This window comes from Ostrinia furnacalis, unplaced genomic scaffold (assembly GCF_004193835.3).
Source record: "Ostrinia furnacalis isolate ACB-3 unplaced genomic scaffold, ASM419383v2 OfSCF6223, whole genome shotgun sequence".
Classification (NCBI taxonomy): Eukaryota; Metazoa; Arthropoda; class Insecta; order Lepidoptera; family Crambidae; genus Ostrinia; species Ostrinia furnacalis.
The window spans coordinates 256,925-282,585 of record NW_021136462.1 but is presented as its reverse complement, the minus strand read 5'-3'; the positions used below and the strand labels follow the sequence as shown (position 1 = coordinate 282,585).

General features: G+C 36.5%; 2 protein-coding genes and 1 long non-coding RNA gene across 3 annotated transcripts; 2 read left to right on the top strand and 1 right to left on the bottom strand.

Annotated features, from left to right (window-relative positions):
* The first annotated feature begins 89 nt into the window (after nucleotides 1-89).
* LOC114362122 (uncharacterized) lies at nucleotides 90-11,041 on the top strand. The gene is made up of 11 exons (XM_028317391.1): nucleotides 90-1,013; nucleotides 1,147-1,280; nucleotides 1,698-1,827; nucleotides 2,866-3,031; nucleotides 3,810-3,990; nucleotides 6,538-6,655; nucleotides 7,451-7,571; nucleotides 7,760-7,879; nucleotides 8,011-8,299; nucleotides 8,959-9,076; nucleotides 9,356-11,041. The coding sequence occupies exons 1-11, from the start codon at nucleotides 240-242 to the stop codon at nucleotides 9,608-9,610; spliced, it is 2,406 nt and encodes an 801-aa protein (XP_028173192.1). The 5' UTR covers nucleotides 90-239; the 3' UTR covers nucleotides 9,611-11,041.
* On the bottom strand, nucleotides 10,885-11,626 carry LOC114362125 (uncharacterized). Its single transcript, XR_003656655.1, has 2 exons — nucleotides 11,303-11,626; nucleotides 10,885-11,084 (listed from the first exon to the last, which is right to left on the bottom strand). It is a non-coding gene; the product is annotated as an uncharacterized LOC114362125 (long non-coding RNA).
* A 165-nt stretch (nucleotides 11,627-11,791) lies between these two features.
* On the top strand, nucleotides 11,792-15,284 carry Mpc1 (mitochondrial pyruvate carrier). The gene is made up of 4 exons (XM_028317394.1): nucleotides 11,792-11,926; nucleotides 12,229-12,301; nucleotides 12,737-12,837; nucleotides 14,576-15,284. Exons 2-4 carry the CDS (start codon nucleotides 12,234-12,236, stop codon nucleotides 14,764-14,766), a joined length of 360 nt encoding a protein of 119 aa, XP_028173195.1. The 5' UTR covers nucleotides 11,792-11,926; nucleotides 12,229-12,233; the 3' UTR covers nucleotides 14,767-15,284.
* Nucleotides 15,285-25,661: the final 10,377 nt, after the last annotated feature.

Here is a 25,661-nt window from a genome sequence, read left to right as displayed (position 1 = left end):
CAAATAGAAATGGTTTTTTTTTGTACAACTTCCACAAGCAGCTCACTCACTCAACGTCATTCAATCACCTCCATGTTCAATCTACTCACTCACTCACTCACTGTCAAAAAAGCAAAACTCAAAACAAAGTGCGGACCGTTTTTGGTAATTTTCATAATTTTTTATGAAAAGTATTACGGAATAACTTTATCTCTTCAAGAAATGATAAAATAATCGTATAGTTATTTATCCAATAAAAAATGGAGAGGATTAACGGCGGTTTGTTACTAATATCGCTGTGTGCATTGCTTTGGGGTGTGGCCGGCCAATATGAATGGCAAATACGGGATGCTTTCGACGAAATTCGAGGGAAAATGGACAAAGTTACTGCAGATAACTGTTACATCACACACCTGGACGACCTGTACCTGCCAGAAGACTCGGTATCCCATCATCCGGATGTAAAAGAGATAAATATCAACCCAGTGTTTCCGAATAGAACGGCTATGTTGCATCTACACAACATGGCATTGACTCGAGCGTTCTTTTGGAGTTACATCCTCCAGTCCCGGTTCATCCGTCCAGCTATTAACGATACGTACGACCCCGGTATGATGTACTATTTCCTTTCATCTGTGGCCGATGTGTCAGCTAACCCCTACATAAACGCCAGTTCTATTTATTTCTCTCCGAATATGTCGTACACTTCGTCATACAGAGGGTTCTTCAATAAGACTATGCCCCGTTTTGCGCCTAGAGCGTTCAGAGCGGACGATTTCAATGATCCCGTCCATCTACAAAAGATATCTACTCTCAATACATTCCATGTGGAAGATCTTGGTGCGTTTGATCCGGAGAGCTTGTCCAAAGATTACACATCTGATTTCTACCGAACAAATGAATGGTATCAGAAATTGCTTCCTGATAAAGTGGAGAAGAGACATGACACAAAGACTACTTATCAGGTTGAAATACGTTATGCCAATAACACCAATGAGACATTCACTTTCCACGGTCCTCCAGGGAGTGATGAAGTGAGTATATTTTTAACTTTTCTATAACATCAAAAAGTAACAATATTTTATGTTACACTAAAAACTAATTTACCTCAATAATATGCATACATTGCCTACCTATTATAAAGATTACATTGTTCATGTTTACTAGACTCCAGGACCTGTAAATTGGACCAGGCCCTATTTCGACTGTGGCCGTCTAAACAAATGGGTAGTGGCTGCCCTTTCTCCAGTAGCTGATATTTACCCACGTCATACACAATTTAGACATATCGAATACCCTACGTAAGTACCAGCAATATTGTCTTTCTAACTAGAAATTTCATTTTTCAAACTTCAATTAAAGTAGGGCCAACGAGAAGCGATACCAAATGTAAACAAACCCAATGTCATGGGTGAACCCGTCTGACTTTGACATATTTTGGCGGGAGAACGAGACATTACGACAAATACACAAGCTGTGAAGAGACAGAATATCAACTGGACAGTCGTATCAACCTTTTGTATCGTTGCTAGTTGGCCGTACTTTAGTCTTGCTCATTTATCAACCTGTGACCTAATTAGCTGAAAAAGATTCCTGTCTAAATAAGAATTCAGAACAGAATTGACTAGCTGAATTAGTATCAGTCTATGCATAATGGAAACTTCTTGAAAGATTACATGAAAATAAAGCTAATACATTTTTTATTATTCTATGAACAGGTACACAGCAGTTGTAGTCATGGAAATGGATTACGACAGGATAGATATAAACCAGTGTCCACCGAGTCAAGGGAATGATAGGCCAAATAGATTTGCATCTACGGCTCGATGTAAAATTGACACTACAGAAGTGAGTATCGTTTAACTTTTAGTTCTTGATTAGGAAGAAAAATAACATGTTTTTAGTACAATAATTGAGAAATGTAAACTACAGACTTTATTCTGATAATATTCTGCCAAAGCTGATAATCTCCTTAAAGGTCATGTAAACACTCTAGACATTGTATGTATGCATGACATAATTTAATCCGCTGTAATAAGATTTAAATTGCAATGAAAAATGTTTAGTGTATTATTATATTTTTGTTCATACTATCTTAGGCTATCTTAAGTTCACAATTAAAACAACAATCAATGTCCAATACAATTTAAACTCAACATAGACTAAACAGAGAACTTGTGATAGGTCCGAATATTAAAATTTAACCACTCAGGCTGTGTTCTTGTGTTTGAACCACAGGAATCTAATCTTGTAGAGTTTCTAGTATGGCCTCATAAAGGTAGCAGGAAGGTGCTGGAAACATGCCACTACCAAATCGGCTAATCTGGAAGTCATTGGGGGAGGTCGTTCAGCAGTGGATGTCTGGTTAAAATGATGATGTCAATAAGTCTCTCATATTGGTAACCTATAAAAAAATCGTAATGGGCACATAGTTCATAGAGCTGTTGGCCGCTAGTGCAGAAAAATTTCGAATGGCGACCACAGGGCGGAAGACGTAATATGGGCAAACCCCCAATAAGGTGGACTGACGATTTGGTGAAAGTCGAGAAGTACCCGTATGCGGGCAGCATAGGACTGTCTGTATGGAAATTCTTGGGGGAGGCCTTTGTCCAGCAGTGGACGTCATTTGGCTGAAACGAACGTAAAAAGGAAAAAAAAGGATCTCTATAGAAGTAATAGATCTTTTCGTCCACGAAGACGCGCCCCACCATTCTTCCGCGAATGTTTTAATGTTTTCGGTACACGCTAAATTATCCATGAGTGCACACGCACACTACAGTAATGACGCTCGGATCAAACTCCCCGCACCCCGCGCTTTCCACTACCAAAAATTGGTGGGGCACGTCTTCATAAATGAAACGATCTCTAAAATTATACGTTTTCCAGTGCGAACCGCTGCACGGCTGGGGCTTCCGCCGCGGCGGCTACCAGTGCCGCTGCCGGCCCGGCTTCCGTCTACCGAGCATTGTGCGCCGGCCTTATCTAGGCGAGCTGGTGGAGCGAGCTACATCCGACCAGTATTACAACAACTTCGACTGCCTGGAGATTGGATGTGAGTGACTATTTATTATACAGATGACGTGAAATTAAACATAACTAGCTAGTTAGTCACATATCGTCATAAATTATAGCCTATATGTTATTCTGGGCTATAATCAATAATACTGTAAAGTTTCATCAAAATCCGTTCAGTAGTTTTTGCGTGAAAGAGTAACAAACATCTAGACATCCATACAAATTTTCGCATTTATAATATTAGTAGGATTGTGTTGAAATCGGCCCGGATTTCGACTACCCTAAGCTGCATCATGCACAGCCCCTACAAACGCGTGCCTTGCGTACGGGATGACGATCAGACGTGTAGGAATTTAGTAGCAATAAGTTCACATCAACGCGTCCTGTCATTGGCCGCGGCGATTTATGCAGCGTCTGCACGCAGCGTTCAGCGATCAGTGCCCCGATTGCACTCATTTTTAACGTCTCCGATACATTGCCGCTTCTTCACCAGTTGCAATGCGCTCCGTTTCTCATTTCAGCTGGGTTGCAAATTCGGCATCGCGGTAAAGTTCACGCGCAAACTAAGACGAAACAACAAAATTAATTGTTCGTGAAGGCGTAGGGGAGCGAGGGGCTTGTTGTACCAGTTTTCATGAAAACTTATGTATCTTGAGATCTATTGATTAAAATGCTACTAAAGTAGATAAAGCATGGATGCATCTTGTTACTCTTCCTCTACAAAAACTATTGGTCATAATATTGTGCTCTTTTAAGGAAGTTTTGTCTTGGAATTATTAGTTAGTGGTGAATATCCAATGTGTTTTATCCTCCAGGGGTGCAACGCTTGCCAGTGCAGTGGGAGCGCGCGCACCCGTTCATTCGCGCGCTGTACAGGGACCAGTACTACGAGTACGTGAACGCGACGGCCGGCGCGCGCGCGTTGCACGCCGAGCGCGTCAACGTCTACGAAGTGCTCAATTTCATCCGTGGCGTGCAACCGGGGAACTGCTCCAAGTGAGTACTGTATTCCAGGGTACAACGCCATTCAATGAGGGTTTTCGCGTATGAAAAATCCGCCAGATGACAATACGTAGACGTGAGGTCCAAATGCTGTATGATTGGTTATTTTTGACACGACATTGACAGATATGTCAAAATCCACCAATCACGCAGCAGTCCGACCCCACATCCACGTCCCGCCATCTAGCGGATCTTTCATTCGCGAAAACCCTCATTGGTCCATGTTGTCCGATCATGAAGCGAGCGAATGATAGGAGTAATCGTAATGCGTAGAGATTTTATGGACTACGTAAATAACCCACTGGCCGCCCTGCTGATTAAAAAAAAAGAGTATTAGCCCCTTCATCCAAGTAAGGTAAATTAACTGTTTACAGATATTTTTACGGCGCCCTATAAGTTGTGTATCGATCTTCAACGCCACCTTAATAGATCTCGAGCGATGAGTGAATAATGCCATGATCTTCATATAATATAATATAATAATATAAGCCTTTATTACTGGATTACAAGGTATTTTTACCCCTTATTTTCCTGTGTACCCTTGGCTGTTCCCTTGATGGTACAGTGGAAAATAAATTTTAACCGCTGTACCCTTGGCCGTAAAACCCAACCAACTTAAATTGTACACGTGATCAAGAGGACTAGCTTTTCTTGAATTTGGCCAAAAAACAAAAACAAATGAACATCGATAAAAACAAATGAAGTAACATGGATGTAGATAAAAGTAAAACCTAATTATAATTAATTAAGTACATAGAATAAAGACAATATTATGCCATTTTCCTGTACCACTTCTGAAATGTCAAAATTGTATTACTGTCGATCGTCATGTAACAATACCGCCATTCCTCTCAATAAAACAAGGTATATCATCGTCAATGCAATTAGCTTCCATGATAAAATTCACAAAAAAACATTGTAAAATCAGTTATCAAATAACATTCACAGGGACAATTGCGCAGAAGAATAATCTCAAGATACCATATTTCTTTTTCAGAATAATAAAATTAGCCAAGTGCGTGTCGTGCCACGTGCAATGTATGGTTCCGTAGTTGTCCGTTGTTAACACAATATATTTCAGAAAAACCAAGCAATTACTTCATCTAAAGTCACTTTTAATATTTTCTTCTAAGGAATTTTCACTAGTTAAGAAATTTTATAATACATGAGTTAAATGACTATTACTCTAAAAAGAAACGGTAACATTAAAGAGGTTCAATATCAATCCTAAAATAGGTACAGGATTACACTTAAAATGGAAAACTATAGTCTCAATCTCATTAAACATAGGTAAATACTAAATCCTCCTAACTTACGAAGTTTGACCTTTCATCATCAGCTCACCAAAATAAACCTGAAGTAATACAACTGTATGAACATACGTACCTAAAATATTTAAAGAGTTATTCTCCAACTCCTAACCGTTAAGGAGTTTTACCTTCCATCGTCACCTCATCAACATTAGATGATGACTACCAGTTGCATATATTTGAATATCTTTAGAATAAATATGAAAAACGATATACGTGCCTATAAAATTTAAGGGTTACCCTCGATTTCCCTAGGATCCCATCATCAGATCCTGACTTGGTGACAATGGGACCACCTCAGAGCCTATCGAACAAAAAAAAAGAATTTTGAAAATCGGTTCACAATTGAGGAGTAATCGGTGAATATAAATAGAAAAAAAAAACATTACACACAGCCGAACATAATTATAACCTCCTCCTTTTTTGAAGTCGGTTAAAAATGGCGTAATATTATCTTTATTCTATGTACTTAATTAATTATAATTAGGTTTTAATTTTATTTACATCCATGTTACTTCATTTGTTTTTATCGATGTTCATTTGTTTTTGTTTTTTGGCCAAATTCAAGAAAAGCTAGTCCTCTTGATCACGTGTACAATTTAAGTTGGTTGGGTTTTACGGCCAAGGGTACAGCGGTTAAAATTTATTTTCCACTGTACCATCAAGGGAACAGCCAAGGGTACACAGGAAAATAAGGGATTATTTTTACAACATTAACATTTCATTTTACAATTTAGTTGCACTCATTTCCAGTTTGTCCTTGGACATAGGCCTCCTCCAATGATCTCCATGCTTCTCTGTTTCTAGCCATTTGTGGCCATAATGGCCCTGCTAATTCGCGGATATCGTCCTCCCATCTTTTTGCTTGTCTGCCTCTGCTTCTTTTTCCTTCACGGGGATACCATTCCGTTACGGCTCTTGTCCATTTCTCTTTCTTTTCCCTCATTAGGTGTCCCGTCCACTTCCATTTCAACTTTCTAATTGTTGCAACAACACTTCTAAATTTGGTTTTTGATTTTATTGTGTTTAGGTTTATCTTGTGTTTAAGTTTCACTCCTAATACACTTCTCTCCATACTATTTTGGCATACTTTTAACTTTTTAAGTTGTTGCTTAGTTAGTGACCAGGTTTGGCAAGCATATGTGAGGCAGGGTAGTATACAGGCATCAAATGATGATCTTCATATACTACCTATTAATAATAATAATGTATTGTTCTGTTTTTATTCAAGGTACAACCCAACAGATTTGATCTTGAATGGCGATATAGCATTCGGCGCTGAAGAGCAGTTTGAAAATCAAGCCAAGATGGCCGTGCGTTTAGCCAACTTTATCAGTGCCTTCTTACAGGTAAGCGTAGTGTATTANGAAAAGTGTCAGCTGCTTTTGCAACAGTGGTTCTTGTGAGCATTATAACGGAAAATCTTCAATCTACTGAACCTGAATTGACCACAAATTCCCCTCAAAGATTTGATGATGAAATAGCAGGAACGGGTGGTACTCGGAATTTAGTGCCTCAGAGGTTAAGGTTAATTTTTGATATGAATGTTTATTAAGGAAAGTTGTTATTTCTGTTAATTTTTTATAAAGACATTTTGTTTACCATTGATTTGCTATAAAATAATAAATAATTGATCAATTTAAAATGACTTTTTCTTAAAGTATAACAGTCCTCTGTCTCAATGAACAGTCCCCTGTCATGATTTCTTGGAAAATCGTTAATAACTCGGAAAATATTAATAATTTCAGTGGGACTCCTTATCTAACTAAAATAATAGTAAATTTTCTTTGAAATGGATCACGGTTTTGTGGAAAATGTTAAAAATAATTGCCAGGACAGCATTTGTATGGGACCTGTACGAGCTTACAGAGAAATGCCCATTAACATTTATCAATACCAAGTTTCATCATTTCAGCCACAGTCCAAAGGACCAATGCTGAACATTAACATAGGCCTCCACCAATGATTTCCACATCGCCCGGTGGGTAGCGGCCTGAATCCAGCGCCTTTCCGCTACCATTATGAGGTCGTCGGTCCACCTTGTGGGTGTCCTACGCTGCGTTTAATTTACACACATTCATAAAACTAAAAATGTTAAAAGTTCATTGTGATGTCAGTTTTTCGATAATTATAACTTTTTCTAGGTGTCTGACCCTCAAGAGGTGTTCAGTGGAACCCGCGTAGCTGATAAAGCACTGACTGAAGATCAAATGATTGGCGAAACACTGGCTATCGTGCTTGGAGACTCCAAAGTGTGGTCTGCAGGTAACATTCTTCTATTTCCTTATTTAGAAAGAAACAAAAATAATTTATTTAGTTCAAAATAAATACAAAGTTTATAGTATACTGATATGTATTTAACCAAGTACTATTTATTGATCTTTCAGTATGTTTTCGTATGTGAAATTAATGTCGTTGGAGTACTTTTTTCAATCAATAATTTAATGTTACAGGTACTTACTGGGACAGAAACAAATTCACAAATCGCACGTTCTTCGCACCATTTGCATACAAAACTGAATTGAACACAAGAAAGTTCAAACTGGAGGACTTAGCGAGATTGAATAAGACAGGTAAAACTTCGTTACTTGGGGAAATATTAGAAAACCTAATTCATTGACTAGTCGCCATGTTACAAGCTGCAACGTCTATAGCTAGTAATTGATGTGTGAATTTGTATTTATTTTTTATCATTTGATTTCAGAGGAACTCTACACCAACAAACCATGGTTCCAATTCTTGAAGCAGCGTTGGTCGACCAACTTCGACAGCTTGGAACAGTTCTTCCTCAAGATGAAGATCCGCGATGACGAATTTGGGAAATACTTGAAGAAGTACGAGAGATTCCCGACTTACTACAGGGCGGCTAACCTAAAGCATGGCCACTGGACCAGGCCCTACTTTGACTGCGATGGACACTTGAAGCAGTGGGTGATTACGTATGCTGCTCCTTTCTTCGGCTGGGACAGCGTTAAAGTCAAACTGGAGTTCAAGTAAGTTACAATTGTAATCTCTCTTTCAATATAACATAACTTTTAAAAAAAATAAAACCGACTTCAAATGCGTGAACACAAAAAAAACTAAAAATTAAAAATATTGCGTATAAAAAAGTTCATCCCCAATTTTCCACCCTTGGGGGTGAAATATTTTCTTCAAATTTTCGCATGAAACCACCCTTTTGATAATACCTATTCAACAAAAAAATAATCGTTCAAATTGATTTATAATCGGCGGAGATATTGCGTATAAAAAAGTTCATCCCCAATTTTCCACCCTTGGGGGTTGTTTTTTCTATTATTAAATTTAAATGGGACCACCCTTGAGGTATTACCTATACGCCGAAAAAAGATTTGTTCAAATCGGTTCATAATTGGCGGAGTTATCGCGTAACAAACATAGAAAAAAAAAACATACGGGTCGAATTGAGAACCTCCTCCTTTTTTGAAGTCGGTTGAAAATTTATTTGATTTTGTGTGTCTTAGATTATAAATACAAAATGCTTTATTTTATAAATTATAGACAATACTTATTGTAGCAAAAATTCTTGCATAAAATGGTGCTTTTTCTTGCCATTGTGTTACTATTTGTGTGCCACATATGAAACACTTGCTTATTGAGTTAAACATATTGTTTATTTATGTGCAATTTCCAGGGGAGTGGTAGCCGTCACGATGTCTCTGATGTCGTTAGATATAAACCAATGCCCTGACAAGTACTACGTGCCAAACGCTTTCAAGAGCACCGATAAATGCGACAGGAGATCGTCTTATGTGAGTACCCAGATATAAAAATACCAGAATATTTTTTGCAAAGTAAAATCTAAAACCACTAAAATAAGTTGTGTGTTTATTTTGATGTGCTCTCGTTTGTTCTGACTACTAATCCACATTTCATTGATGTAATAATGTGCGGCTCAAATCACATCGAACTTAAACCATCCATGTATCTTGTTAATTATCTTTAAACATCTGACCCAGATTTGGCACTTATAAAATTTTGCCTTTTTGATTTAAGTCTACATATTTTACTAACTTTTACTTTCTCCCCAGTGCGTCCCAATCCTGGGCCGCGGGTTCGAAGCGGGCGGCTACAAGTGCGAGTGCCTGCAAGGCTACGAGTACCCCTTCGAGGACCCGATCACGTACTACGACGGTCAGATCGTGGAGGCCGAGTTCCAAAACATTATCGCCGACAAGGAGACGCGCATAGACATGTTCAAGTGTCGTCTAGCTGGCGCCGCGGCCATGCAGAGCAGCTTTATAGTGATCGTCGGCGTTTTGTTAGTGCTGATGAGGGTTAGGTAAGGTACTGTGTAGTCTGCCCCAATAGAATCCGGCAATTTTATAAAACTATTATCTAAAAGAGGCTGCAGTCAAGCCTATGACGTTAATAGTATATTAGCTATAGTGAAATTAAGAAGACAGCGGTCTGTGTATTAGGACCTTAAATTCACGATGAGTAAGAATCTTAAGAGATTTACCTCACTTGGCAATAAACTATGCTTACATAAATCACTAAAGACATAGACAGTTTGGTGTCAATGTTATTCGCCATTATTTGTTTGAAAGATTGTCGATTTCTACCGGCGCGGACTATAGTAAGATCATTATTCCGAACAGCGGTGACCCGTCGGAATGCTAATAACAATGTTATCATTGATCAAAGATATTTTTATAGAGAAAAAGTGAAAATTAAGCTAAGGTAGTACAAAATTGGTAACTTTTATCACAAAAATGCAATATCACAGTTCAGGATAATATAATTAAACTCCAGTGAACATAAGGTTGCCTTAGGCTGTATACAGCTATTTTATAATTGAATTGTCCCAAATATGGGACGTGTGCAATATTTTACAGGAAATCATTGAATCATTTTAACTTTTCTTTAAAAACTTATTTTACTTAATCTCAACAGAATCTCTTTAGGAATCAATTTTATGTATAGAATAATGTGAGTGTCTTCATACATAATGTTAGATCTTATTTACCTCTCAGTCAAAGATATAAAGTTTTATAAAACATTATTTTTATGTGACCCAAATAAAAATTAACATTTTACTTTTATAATATCATAGCATTCCAATTACATTTCAAAACACATAGTTGTTACGTCTTTATTTAAAAAACTTATTGTTTTGTACCTTTACATTTTACTGTCCATTTTTTCTGTTACATTTTTTTATAACTTTTTACTCTGTTGTGTACTATTTATTACTATATCTCTTATTTTATATGATATTATTATTTTAAATTGCATTTTTCTAGTTATTATGCTGGACATATCTCTGAAAGCTAATGATTTATTATAAGACTTAAGACTTTTTAAGTATCGTTTATACAGTGAGCCTGATATTTTCTTATTTGTATTGTGTATCCTATGCGTTTGCATTTAATTTTATTATTAAGAAGACATACCTTCGTGTAGGGTTTGTTTTTTATTTGTGTATAGGAATGATTTGTATTGAAAAACGTATCAAATGTAACATTTTATGTATTTCGTTTTTTTATGTTTATAATTCAATTAAACAATATAAATAGACAATTCTGGCAGCTTTAGATCTAATGGATCATTTTGTTAGTTTTAAGTTTCTCATTTAATGTCTTGTGAATCTCATGTTTCGTAGTTTGACTGTATAGACTAGCACAAACTTGAAGTTGACTGATGAATGCCGTCCATATTAGTGCCTTTACAAGTTTTGTAAGATTAATTTTGTAATTAAATAAATGTGGATGATATTTCTTGTCTTTTAATCACTCTTGTGTATACAGTTCTGAAAGGCTGAAAAAAAAAATTATTACTTTTAAGATGTTTGTGTTTAGGTTTTATAATGGGAATGGGTGATCTTGTAGTATCTTAGAAATACGAACAACTTCATCTATGTGATATGTGCCACAAACCCTATCAATGAAACTAAGGTAGCTTAATAAATAAAGCGATAAGGGTCAAGCGTTAGAAAATTCCGTTTGACGACTGAGCTTTTAAAAAGTTTTACGTACTTATTATCCCGCACAAAAATGCTTCGGACGTAAACCAGCGCTCCCACCAAGCCGAAGTAGAGGGTTATGTATACGAGCATGTATGTGATCACTAGCATGCGGAAAAAACCCATCTTCCGCCTTCCTGTGAAGGCTTTTACACATTTCCTTTTCTTCTGGTAATCATTTTTGGTTGCATCTTGTTATTGTGGAAGAGGTAAGGATGTGGTTTTAATTATTTCTGAGCATATTTCTGAGGTATGCTGCAAAGCTGTATTTGAATTTTAAAAATGGCATGGATGTCATTTGTGTAAATAACGTGAACGCATCTTCATTGGGTGAAGCGAACTTGCGAAGTGATAGGAGTTTATGAGTTTGAAAGAAGATAAACTTTAATACAGTTCATTTATTATCTTATTATTTTAGATATTGAGTAATTTATTAAATAAAAAAGTTGCTATCGATACAATAATAATTAATTGGATTTGAATGAGTCGGTAAATAGCTGACGTTTGCTTATCATTTATCAGTGACAGTGACATTGCACAAGTGACAAGAGCAAGAGTAAAAAATACACGGAAAGGTCGATATTTGACCGAAATAAATTAGTTGTAGATTTTTAAGACTAAAGGAAATCTCAAACAAGTAAGTAAATCAAGTATTTCATGTATTTTTCAGTCATTGTTTTGTATATTTTTAGGTTACGTGATTCTAACCTTGACATGAAGTAAATGGAATAACCACGTAATTTATTCAAAGATTATTAGCTAACTCTATAAAACCAGACCATCTAGATTATGCGGAGAGCAAGAGCGTGTTATATCCAGTCTAAATAAATTTACATCATAACGAACAACTTACTGTATTGTTTTTCTTCTGGGTGATAGAATACTCAAGGAAGGGTACTTCTTCGAATCGTTTATCATAATTAAACTATCTTTTTCCAGGAAAAATGAGTGCTGTTGTGAGAAAAATGTTAGATTCGCTGAAAAGCAAAGAATTTAGAGAGTATTTAATGAGGTAAGATATTTTATTCATTTATAACTAGACTCATTAAAATTTCCAGACACTGAAGCACATAAGACCTTAAAATAAAAAATAACTAAATTTGTAAAATGATATAAAATAGTTAATAAAGCTATTACTTTTTCTGGTAAACTTATTCCAAGAAGTTACACAGTTGAAGAAAATTTTATAATGTTTATTCTAGCATATTATTACTCTTGGGTCACTTTAGAGGTCATACAATATTATCTTGTGAATTCCTACTTTAACAGGAAAGAAATATACCTATCACTGTTTATCAGTTTTAATAACATGTCTCAAACTATTTTTAATTAAATTACATATAATATTCAAGACTGTATAAACAAACTTTGAACCTATGTGCATTTAATCAAAATGAAGTTACAATTTTCAGGAAATCAGATAAAAATGTATTTTTTTAAATTTCAGCACACATTTTTGGGGTCCAGTAGCAAATTGGGGAATTCCTCTGGCTGCGATTGCTGACACAAGAAAGGACCCCAGCTTCATTAGTGGAAAAATGACATTTGGTAAATAATTTAATTTTTTTTTTCAAAGATCAATAATTCACATAACAGTAGATTACATATCAGACTGTTGCAAAATAGAGCCAGTGTTTTTAAGTTAGTGTATTTACTTAAGATGCCAGTGTTTTTGAACCAATGTAGGTTACTTCTGCCTGCAATACCATAAAGTAATTTGGCAATAGCCAAATCTTAGAATACTAAGATACTCGCTTCATAAATCTCTCTGTGAGTGCTATTACTTTTTATCTTATCATGATAGGTTTTAAGTGTTAAATCCGGTGATATCTTGTTGTATGACTCTTTATGAGTTTGGCAGTAAATCAGTAATACAGCATTATAAAAAGTTATAATTTTATTTACTACTAGCTGACCCGGCGAACTCTGTTCCGCCTTAAAGGCAATAAATAAGCCATCGCAATTTTTCCTTATTTGCTCACTGTTTAACATTAGACCTACCCTGGACTACGACAAACATTTTAAAACCAAAATCAGCTCAATCGGCCCAGCTGTTCTCGAGTTTTAATCAGACTAACAAACAGCAATTCATTTTTATTTATATACATTTAAGTACTCTGACGCTGAAAAAGTTAATAAATTCATCATATTTATTATTTATTACTAACAAGTAGGAACTGTAAAGAGGTAGAAATATACACACAACTCAATGGCACACCCAGATGATAATGCTTTTATAGTAGTAACACTTTTACAATGATATTAGATAATAGCATTACAATTTATCATCATTACTGTCTGTCTGTGAATGTAATTACGTTATAAAATCTCATTATCATAAAGAATTGGGTTACAACTGGAAATGTGAAGGTTGAAGAACTCAATAATTCAATATTTTTAGCAAGACTATGTGAACAATTCACACTTTTGTTTAGCATTTAAGCTACTAAAAACAATGTAAGCAGTACTAATATTGCTTATTATTACACCTATAATAATCAAATTTTCACTTGATATTTAGACAATGTGTGTCATTTTATGCTACAAGTATGTTATATTTTAATTATACAAATATTTTGTAGCAGCCATATTAGCAGGGGATTTCTATAAACTGATGATGCTATACAATACTTTTTGTGAGCCATGTCCTGATACTTATAGTGCACTCAATCCATTGGGATCATTTGTTCGCATCTCCTCTCCCCTTTTGTCGCTTCAATTTCTACAACATTCCCTGCCAAAGTAAGACTTAAAGGGTTTGAGATCAATACCTCTTCCGTCGTATCATTTTCTCAATAATCCCTGAAGAAGTGAGACTTTTAGACGATTATCACACTGCACCGCGCTCCGCCGCGGTCCGCGTGATTACATATAAAAAATCTCGCGCGCAGACGCGTTGTCAGTGTGTTGTGCCGCGCGTGTTTTCTATACCAGCGGTTCCCGAAAGGTGGTCCGCGGAACCCTGGGGTTCCGTGGAAAGGCCGCAAGGGTTCCGTAAAAAATATTATCCCACGTTTCGTGACCGACATTGTTCGCGCGTACCGACCTGTTTACGCATAAGGGAGGGGCAGGGCGTGCGGGCGGAGTAGTACGGGGGTTCCGCTAGGAAAAGTATAATCAATTAGGGTTCCTTGGCAAAAAAAAATTGGGAAACCCTGTTCTATACAAACTGAGGTACTTGCATACAATGATTAAATCTGTCGTCCCGCGTACCGCGGCGGAGCGCGGTGCAGTGTGATAATCGCCTTAGAGTCAGATGTCAATAACCGATTAATATCTCTTCCAGCTCTATCCCTTTACTCGTTGATGTTCATGCGATTCGCCTGGAGGGTTCAACCACGCAACCTGCTCTTGTTCGCTTGCCATTTCACAAACGAATGCGCGCAACTCACGCAAGGCGCTCGCTTCGTCAACCACCACTATCTGCAGGACAAACCCGCGGTCATCGAACCGAAGGCGCCAGAACCTGAGAAGTAATGTTAAGACAGACTAATCGGTTTATAGTATAGACGTGACGTAAAAAAGACCTATGCCGTTTTCACCAACAATCCCAATTTTTAAGTGACCCCTATGAAAACAAAATCCCTGTTATGTGTTACCATAGGAGTCACTTAAAATTTGGGATTGATGGTGAAAACGGGCATTATTCTTATAAAGAAATGGGCGGAGTTGAAGCAAACTGCTCTGATTGGTCGATACGTCACTCATCGACCAATTGGGGCTGTGAGTTTTGATTCTGAGTTTTAAAAACTCATAAAACTTATTTATTTTTGTAAGTAGGCTTTTAAAAAGCATTTTTAGGTTGTGATAGCCTTCCAACTTACATTAATTTTCAAAGAATAATATGATACATTTATTATTTCATAAACGGTGTCCAAGCTTGCCTTCTTATTATAAGATTACCTAGATCAAGTTTATGTATTTTCACGTCTGTAATATAAACTGATTTTGGGGTAACTGCCAATTGACATCTGAAAGATTTCAGATTTCTGTAAATGCAAGGAATGAGCTACATCTCTCATAATGTTATGTGTTCGCCAACGGGTTAACTAACTACTTAATGATGAATAAATTAAACATTTAAATCTCTATACCATAACGGTATAACGTCGATAGTTAATTGGGAAAGATATACATTGTGTATACGTTTAAGGTTTTAAAACCAACTGTCATTTTGTGGTAGGCCGATGTATTGGCGACCAGATATTTATTCTTTGTTTTTGTTATAAAATATTAATCGACAGATGTAGCTCAAATATTTTACTGGGGTTAAAGTTAGAGAGAATATACGTACTAATATCATGAACTGTGATATGAATAGCTAGAATGCTAATTATTTCCTTGCATGTACTATCGGGGACTCTTCCGCCTGACCACTTTGTAGAAATTTTAGCGTAAGCGCATCGCTCCGGTCACGTGCTCACCCCGTCTCTAATTGGTTACGCATTTTACTATATTTTTACTACGACCAATAAGAGACAATCAGGGCTTAGGTTGCAATACGAAATACCATTGTGCACTTTATTGTCATACGGTTAAGGTTTAAAACGAAATGTTTCTTTTTCTTCAATCTTTCTTAGTTTTAGGCTGAGTTGCACCACCTAACTTTGACCGTAACTTTAACGGTAACCGGTGCTTTTTGTATGGAGTTTGACAGAATTTTGACGTTTGTTAAAGTTAAAGTAAGATGGTGCAACTCAGCCTTAGAATTTTAATAATAGAATTTGGTTACAAACAAATAGNATTGTTTTAAGCCACAAATATTCCTTAACTCTTTGCTAATTAATTCAATAACATATTGTTTAAATAAGTTCCGAATAAATTAAATACCTATTAAATAAGTAAAATTCGAAAGCAACTGTATGATTTTGTATTTCTCGCCCTAACTAGCTAAACTAATATCATGAGATTTACACTCATAATATCAACAATAATTGTAGAAAGGGCTACTTTTTTCTCGGGAAATTGCATAGTTACCTCGGAATGTGCGATAGCAATTTTGTGACCCGAGCGGGCAATCGCTAGTTCAAATTTTACACGAAGCCTCATATAATATTTTGTAGCGATTCTTTAGTGGGTTTCAAATTGACTAAAATGCGACGTTGCCAAACGAGCGCTACGAATGCTGGTAATAAGCAATACTCAATCCTAATTGCTTTACATAGAGCTTGGTTTGCTAGGGCAAACATCTACAGTGGTGCGCCGACGCTGCTTAGACCCGAAATATGAATGAACGGGGGCGGAGCAAAATCGAGCGTGTGTGTGCAAACAATTTAGGCCCTTAAGGTGTCAAGGCGTTCGAGTCCCCGATAGTACATATTCAAGGAATCGTTTTATGTAGATAATGTAACTACAGCAAATAATCGTCACGATCTTTACAAAGAGATGAGTGCTGGCTTGTTTTGTATAAGTATGGCTATTATAGTTAAATAGCTTTATTGGTAATATTAGTGTGACTGGTGAAGGTCATAGTTATGAAAGGCTACACTTCATCTCTTTCTAAAGTTCGGTTGACGATAAAATATAACTAAAGCATACCGATTTTAATCTGTACCATATTTATAAGCGCTTTGAAACGAACATTTTAACTAATTATAGAAATCGCAAAAATCACATAATTATTAACTGTTATATTTTTTGTTACACATTTATTATTAATTTTGTATATTGTTATGATAGTAGTAGTCAATAATATTTGTATACGTGTAGATTGTACCGATCTGTGAGGTTCATAAAATGAACGGTAGTACTTATTTCATTGTTTAAAAATAATGGTACGAATTAAAATCAAAACAAATAGATACTCACATTAGGACAATTTAAATAGTTGACATTATACCACATACAAGCCAATCTAGCGCAATTTAAAGTAGTTCTAAGTAGACATTTCTTCCGTGTCAAAGTATTGGCCTGTGTTACCCGCCTGTACAAATGTAGGTTTAAGCAACGCCTATCAGTTGTATAGAATCATGTAATTATTATAATGTAAAGGGTATATTTTTTGAATATTTATTGCGATTATACTCCGTTGTTGATCTGTTTTGGTGTGTTTTATTTCTGGTACTTACCTTAACAAATTGACCGTTGTTTTGTTTTTTATTTTCTACCCATATTACACAAATGCATCAAAATCGAAATAAAAATGATAATAGAGGTTCGAACCCTCTCACGCTTAAGGTCTAATGCCCTTTTATATTATTGCTTTAAAGCCGTACTTTAGTTAGAGATTGTTACTGCAGTGTGGATGCATCATTCCGAACCAGAGTAAATATATTCTTTAGTTCAGTCTGTTACAGTCCATTTTAATAAAATCCTACCATATTAAAAATAGAGGAGATATTTAATTTTACGAAAGGAAACTTTAGTTGCACTTGATTAGATTGCATGTCACAAAAATGAAGATTGAATGAAAATAAACTCAAGTGCATCGCGAACCATACCGCGTAAACAATGTCCCGTGAAACAATAGCGCGCGCGCATTGTGTCCCAGTATTCTATAGTAAGTATAGTCTTTCTTTGGCCACGTCCCTTACAAAGTGAATCGTTCTACTTAGAACTGGGGAAATTTTTGTAAATAAACGTAAAGTTTGCGTTTGTTCGACCGCATTTTCCCATTTTGGAAGTACGAGTAAGTATGTATATTTATTTTTTAATTCAGCTTTAGATATTCAGCTCAGCTTAATTTATTTACTGCTACGGAAACAAGTAGGTAAAGCACCTAATTAAAGTAAATAAAAAGAATTGGGAAAAACTTTTTCTATAAAAAGTCTATGAAGGGAAAACCGCAATGTTTTTAAAAGTACGTCAATTGATTGATTTGTGGTGTTCAAGTCACCTAGCCCATAATTTGAAAAAGGAACAACAACCATGAGAGCACGAAGTTTACTATGAAACTGCAGTGTGATTGGTCCGATGCGCTTGCGCGCAGTGCCCATGACAATAGTCTGGAAAAACATGGCGTGAAATTGACATTTTTTACGGTCGTCCTTCATTAATTAATTAAAAATACTGTCATGTTTTGTGGAATATGGATTTGTGAGAACTATAAACAATTAGGTATTGTGCGCAGTGCGTGAACTTTATTTCAAAGTGCAGTGAAATCGTCCGTCGCCATTTGAACTTGCTCGTGCTGTTGGATTGACCCTGCGACCCTCATGCGAAGGATTGTCTCCAGGTTGGTGGATGTTTTTTTATACCTATTCACCTAATGAACCACGTTACTAGGTCTGATAAATTCTTTTTTTGAAGGCTGAGTTGCACTATCTCCTACTTTAACTTTGACAAATGTCAAAAATCTGGAAAACTCCATACAAAAACACCGGTTATAATGTCTTTGTTACGGTTAAAATAATGTGCAATAATGTAGTGCAACAGCCGTGTTTGTATGTAATTTTTTGTAACTTGAATGAAACGAGAGCTTTTTTCGTCGTCTTTGTAATTTGAATCTGACAACTGATACAGGCGATTTGTATGAAGTACCTAAATTGATCCTAGCCTTTGGTAGGTGCTGTGCAGTGTGCACGGACTACTTTATCATATTTGAATACTCGTACGTAATTAAATATCACTAAAACTTTTTATTTTGAGTCCAAGCATCAATTAATACGTTCAGCGGAAAATCAAATTTTCCGGTCGCTCATTTGGCGTCGATTTCCCTCGTGGTACAATTTTGATCAAGACGTGAATTTGTCGATACATCACTCCCCACTCCCCTCTCCCCTGTAATTGGGCTGACGTCGGCGGTTTTTAGAAATATCCAACTATAAAATGAGCGCTGGAACAGTAGCAATTGGATCGTGACTCGAGATTTTATGCGATTTGCAGCGAATGATTTTCAGGAAAAGTTGACGTTTTCCCTTTGACTGCGAGTGAACCGCTTCGGTCGTAATAAAACGTTTTAAATTAGGAGTAGCTACTATGTAGCATTTTAACCTTAAAGCAACATAGTAGGTATTCAAGTGATTAGATAGTTAGGTTAAGTAGCCTAAAGCTTTTAGACTTTCACCAAAGCTTTTTTAGGATTGTTGGGCGCTCAATTCTCTTCAAAGATTTATAACAACTTAAAGCTCTCCAGTTACCTCTTTAGTGTTTATAATATTGATCTAGGCACTAAAAGTAAAATTAGTGCCTACTTGGCACTAATTAAGTGTTATTGTTGATTTTTCTAAAAAACTGAGCGCTGGTTCGAACCCCACCGCTAGACTACTGTGGTGTTATGTCACCGTAAAATTGTGAATTCCGTCAGATTATAATCTGACGTAGTTAAATTACAATCTAACCTAACCTAACCCACTGTAAGTTTACAATCTAACGCGTTATTTATAAACTGACAGAGTTCACAATTTCACGTTGACAATCCACACGTACTATCGGGGACTCGAACGCCTTGACACCTTAAGGGCCTAAATTGTTTGCACACACACGCTCGATTATGCTACGCCCCCTTTATTCATGTTTCGCGTCTAAGCAGCGTCGGCGCACCACTGTAGATGTTTACCCTTGCAAACCAAGCTCTATGTAAAGCGTTTAGGATTGAGTATTGCNATTTCGTATTGCAACCTAAGCCCTGATTGTCTCTTATTGGTCGTAGTAAAAATATAGTAAAATGCGTAACCAATTAGAGACGGGGTGAGCACGTGACCAGAGCGATGCGCTTACGCTAAAATTTCTACAAAGTGGTCAGGCGGAAGAGTCCCCGATAGTACGTAACACAAGCTTGTTGTCTATGCTCTTCGTTATTTTATTTTCATTACAAAAATTCGTAGGTACCTAAAAAGAAATTCCGGGAACTGTTATTCAAGCTTTAAACAGAATGTTATTCCACTCCTACCATTTCCTCTGAAGTAGCATCTTTACATGTCTTACAAATGAGTATTACCTCGAATAGCTGAAGTGTTTCCAGTCCATGAAAGGCGTAATGGCTTCTGCCGGCGACTGTCCTTTAACCGGTTCCGGCCCCGATCCCAGCTTGTTTGTTTCAACTTACGCGTATAATATTCGAATTCATTTTCCACTTCATGCCCTAAATATTTTGAGGAATGGATAAGTAAGTTCGTATTCATAAACATTGCTATGAGGTCTCGCAGTACGCGTGGACGCACAGGGTGACACACGAACCAATCACAGAGCTCTATTCAACGCTGTGCGTTCGATTTGCTGCTTCACTTAAGCAAGCATCGTTTGTGAATACGGGCGTAAGACTACTTGATGCCCTTAGCAATCCACCTGTGTGCCTACAAGTAGCTGTTAGTATCGGTCTTTAGAAAAAAATATCTATTACACATTTAAATGCGATTTGCGATGTTTACGGGTCTTGAGTTCACGGAAAATAGTTTTTAAGAGCTAGCATTTTTTGTGCTCTTTTTGGTGCTCCCCAAAACGTGAGGCCCTGAGCAATTGCTTAATTTGCTTAGTATGGGTTAATCTGACATTGAGAGTTGAGTCATTCATACTTTTACGTCGCTACAACAGACTACGAACTGACCATGATCGTAGCAGCCGTAGCTCGTAGTAGCCGTAGCTCGTAGCACCAACTGTTTGCGATAGATGTATTAATTTAATAATAATTTAATTTTAATTCAGCATTTTGATTCTATTCTGTTTTATAGTAAATGAGAGCGGCTTGATTAGATATTTTAATTAAATACCGCCTTGATGAAAAGAGCTTATATTTTTTATTAGCAAAGAAAGTACTAAATAACTAAGATAAGTAGATGAGAAAATCTTTAATGCTTTTGGCCGACATTTTTAGACATATTTAATTTCAAACGACTTTAAATATTTCATCTAGGTTTCGTAGGCCCCGAAATAGGGTAATGAACAGGAATTGTGTTATAGAACTACAAGGCTAGACTTTAATTAAAAGTTAAATGTTACATTTAGGTCAGAATATTGAGGTTAATATTCTGCTTATTTAAATCCTGAGCTTGGAAGTTTGTACATTATATTACCTAGATAATTTTTTATTTGAAGTGTAAGAAAAAATATAACAAAAATTACTAGACTAATTCATATGAAATTGTAATACATTAAGAGTAGGCGCACACCGTTGATTTTTTGTCGGCCGATAGTTTAGTCGGGCAGTTGATCAGTATGGGCAATTGGGCATGTATAGTAGTGCGCACACTACGCCGATTCGATTTGGCCGATTCTTCATACAATTTAAAATCGGGCACAACTATCGGCCAACTAAAAATCAACGGTGTGCGCCTACTCTAAGTTAAAATAATTGTGATGTCCGCGACGTAGACGTATCCCGACTTACTTACTTATCGTTAATAGGTTCTAACAGTGCGAAAGTCATTTTTGCCATTGGATTTATGAAAAAGACCGCGTGTTTTTTTCCGACCAGTCTCCTGGAAAATGCACATTTGTATTTAAAGAATCCAAAATTGGGTAACTCTATAGTAGAATAGAGTCCGTGAGTTTACGTATTTACGAGTATGCGTCGTAACTTTTTTTTTACTTTATTAGGGTAAAAAAACTATGTTTACTTAAACCTACTTAGTCTTTTGGTATAGAGGTTGATAAATCTGTCCGTCTGACTAAAACCTATAAATATCGTCCCCTGTAAGGTACGTCCCAAGTTCATGATCAGACAAAAAGGCGGTCCACGCCAAACTGTCCATTTGGCAGCCACTTCTCGGCCGGTAATGGCGGCGTTTGTCCGCGCCGTCCGGAGCGCCGCGCCGGCGCCGACCCGGACGCGGACACTCGCCGATCGAGCGTGAACGCGAACTATGGACTCTAGTAGCAGGAAACAGACTGAAACTTTTAAAAGGCGCCTTTCGATATTTGTTTCGAGTTTTATTTTATTGTTGTTTTAAAGAGGTGGGTAACAGTCTGTCTGAGATAATGAGTAGCAATAGGAGTGCAATACGGTTGGATTGACGGATGAAAAAAAAAAGAATGAGACATGTATAGGCTCCTTAAGAGCATTTGACGATTTGCAAGAACTAATTTAATTAGTCTAAACAAATAAAGATAATTTTGATTTTGATTTTTGATTTTGATCATGTACTTATGTCATAGTTAACCTAACCGCCGCTGGACTATAGTGGTGATTGGTGGTGAACCCACTCGAAAGCGCTGTGTCTCGAAGCGCTGGTAGGGCCCAAAAGATAAGGAGACATGTAAGGTGCCCCATAAGGGCTACCTTTTCTCTTTTATTATTTACTATATTTTGACGTTCATAAGTGCCACCTGTGGTCTAAACTGAATAAATATTTTTGATTTTGATTTTGAAACAGAAGCATATTACGAGGGGTTAGTGGGACTATCTAATATTATTTTCAGAATAAATATGAACTTGTTGTCGTCATAATGCTTAGTGTAGAATGACCAACTGCAAACATCAAAAAGAGTTTCATAGAGGCTGGATAAAAAAAAAACCAAAAGCGGGAGATTGTGCTACTTACAACGATAAAATTACTCGTGCATTCCTTGTCCCTAACTGGCATTTAAAAACCTTCCATGAAAATTATTTTATTGACGTTCCGCATCCAGACGACGAATCCATCTATCGATTCGCGCGAATAAAACGGCGTTGTTTTCGTATTTTATTCGGAATATTCGGGTATTACTCACCCGTGAACACACGACATTCGATAGCCGGGAAGAGGCTCGTGCGGCTGATGTATGGCGCCGGTAATGGGCGCTAATGTCGCCGAAACTAGGGCCAGAAGGCTCGTGGAGACGGTATATTTTGATTCAAGTATTAATCACGTTACTACACGTACTTTCAATTAAAATTGTGATTAAAATACAAAGGGGGCACTTTAGAACCTCCATTATCAAGTAAAAATAAAATATTTAAATCTTCTATGTATAATAAGTAGGGGAGAGTTCGGTATATTGTACCGCCGGGTAAATTGTACCACCCTCATATTTCGTAAAGTATTTATTGAATGTCTGTAATTGCAACACTCAGCGATACACAACTAAAATCAATTAATATCGGCCATGTGGTTTTTGCCGTGACAACAAACACGTGTGTTTTATTTTGAAAAGTATTTTTTCATTGTTTTCAAGTAACTTTTGACAATACATGTTTAGTTTGTAATTTTGTTAAATTTAATCACTGGGTGTTTCTAATATATTATTTAGAAGCGTAAATTAGTGTGGATTACAATTATTTGAAACATTTTTCGGTATTTATAAACACTATTTTTTACCGATTTTTTAAAAGCACTATCACCTAGTCGGCTAAATTGTACCACATCAAGTTGTATGGAACTTTACCAAAGGATTTTGAAATTTTTTTTAGTAAATCATATTTTGAAGTTATAATAGCGTAGTTATGTTTGACTAACAATAAATGAAAGCAAAAGACTGGCAAAGTAGATTAGGTACAAGTGTGCGTTACGATAATTGGAATTACAAAACTTGTACTCAAAATCGTGATAACGTGTAAAACAATATCAATTGTCTATGTTATTAATTTCTGTTCCTTTTCGTTTCCTAATTTGTTAAGAATATATCGTATAATATTTTGCCATAGTTTTTTTATAGGCTTGAAATTTATTGAAATCTAATTTAGTAACCCTGTGGTACAAATTATCGAACCGGTTGGCTAAATTGGACCGAAGCTCTGAACTCGTACTTTGTTGATTTGTGCAAAATATACAACAATCATGTTAATTAATACTTATGAAATAGTAAGTTGAATAATGTATCTTTTATCATATACCATGGACATTAGCAAAAACAGAAGAAAACTATGTGTAAAATGGGATTGAAAAAAACTGGTCCAAATTAGCGAACTCTCCCTTATGTATTTACAAAAAAAAAGTATTTAAGTATGTTTATATCCGTTGTCTAGTACCCATAATACAAGCTTTGCTTAGTTTGGGACTAGAAGCGCAGTGTAGAATATCTAAGGATATTTATTTATTTATTTATTTTATTGTCTGACTTGAAAAAAAATATGACGCAGATTTTGGCATAAGACCAACATCATTGCAATCATCATCATTATTTTAGACACTGGATGTCTACTGCTGAACATGGACCTCCCCCAATGATTTCCACATCGACCGGTTGGTAGCGGCCTGCATCCAGCGCCATCCTGCTACATTTATGAGGTCGTCGGTCAATCTTGTACCCTGGACGCCCCGGGGACGTATCGACATCATCGTTATAATAATAATTCATTAATAGAAAAGGTCCAGCAGTGGACGTCTTTCGGCTGAAACGAACGAACGAATAGAAAAGGTACAGGTAGGTACTAAAATGATATTTGCTCTCCTATTAAAGGACGTGACAGTAGCAGAGAGCGTGTCACGACCACTGTTATTCTGTGGATGCTAGTTGGGTAATGAAAACCCGCGAGAGCTTTTCGTAAATTGCATGAATTCAAAGGTTATTAATAAAAAAATGTAAAAGCTATTTCTTCTCCTGCCTCCATACTTAATATAAAATTGTCTTGTTTAAGAGAGTTTGAAAATGTTCAGAACCCTCTGCACGCGAATACAACTCGCACTCGTTGGTTTTTCTTTTTTTCACTGCGCTACTTCCGACGTCACGACGCGACGGGCGCGTAACGCTGACGATCCTCCGACGGCCTTCCGACTTATTTACATCTGAAGCGCACTTAATGAGCGCGATAAAGAATCTCGGCCATTTGTCTGGCATTTTCTCAGAAATACTAAGGGAAATCGTGATAATGAATAATGTATAGAGCTCGTGTAGGCAACGTTAATAGACACACAGACGTGCCACAGATTCTACGAGTATTGTATTTTATTAAAGGAAATACTTACTTTTGACACATTAATTCAAGTTCCAGCAAGTCGATTGAAGACATTTGTTTAGTTAGGAAAAAATAATTTATAATTACTTAGGTAGTGACATAAAATATGGAAAAAAGATTTTTTATTGTTGTATTTTAGATTAATATTGATGATATGAGCGATACCATATCTCATCCACTATCATCATTTTATTGGCCTTATTAGTTCCATTGTGTCCAAAGTGGACTACCATTATGACACCATAATGGTAGCAGGAAGGCGCTGGACGCAGGCCGCTACCAACCCGGTAACATGGAAAGCATTGGAGGAGGCTTATGTTAAGCAGTGGACGTCCTATGGCTGAGATGATGATGATTAGATCCATAGTTAGGTAAGCGAACACGTTATTAGTAACGAGATGATAAAAATAAAAATATAAAACAACTTGAAAAAATCGAACTGCCTAAGGCGGGAATCGAACCCACGACCTTTCGCTTGCCGGGTGACTGCTCTTCCAACTGATTTTTTTTTCAAGTTGTAGTTTGAGAAGCAACTATAATCGCTAAGAAATTGTAATAATAAAAAATGAAATAATGGTGGTTTGATCTAAACCCCTTAGCACCGCTGATCTGATACTACAAA

Coding starts and splice junctions, on each gene's coding strand:
- LOC114362122 (XM_028317391.1), top strand. CDS start 240: ATGGAGAGGATTAACGGCGGTTTGTTACTAATATCGCTGTGTGCATTG. Junction 1,014..1,146: donor GTCCTCCAGGGAGTGATGAA/GTGAGTATATTT, acceptor CATGTTTACTAG/ACTCCAGGACCTGTAAATTG. Junction 3,032..3,809: donor CGACTGCCTGGAGATTGGAT/GTGAGTGACTAT, acceptor TTTATCCTCCAG/GGGTGCAACGCTTGCCAGTG.
- Mpc1 (XM_028317394.1), top strand. CDS start 12,234: ATGAGTGCTGTTGTGAGAAAAATGTTAGATTCGCTGAAAAGCAAAGAA. Junction 12,302..12,736: donor TTTAGAGAGTATTTAATGAG/GTAAGATATTTT, acceptor TTTAAATTTCAG/CACACATTTTTGGGGTCCAG. Junction 12,838..14,575: donor TAGTGGAAAAATGACATTTG/GTAAATAATTTA, acceptor TATCTCTTCCAG/CTCTATCCCTTTACTCGTTG.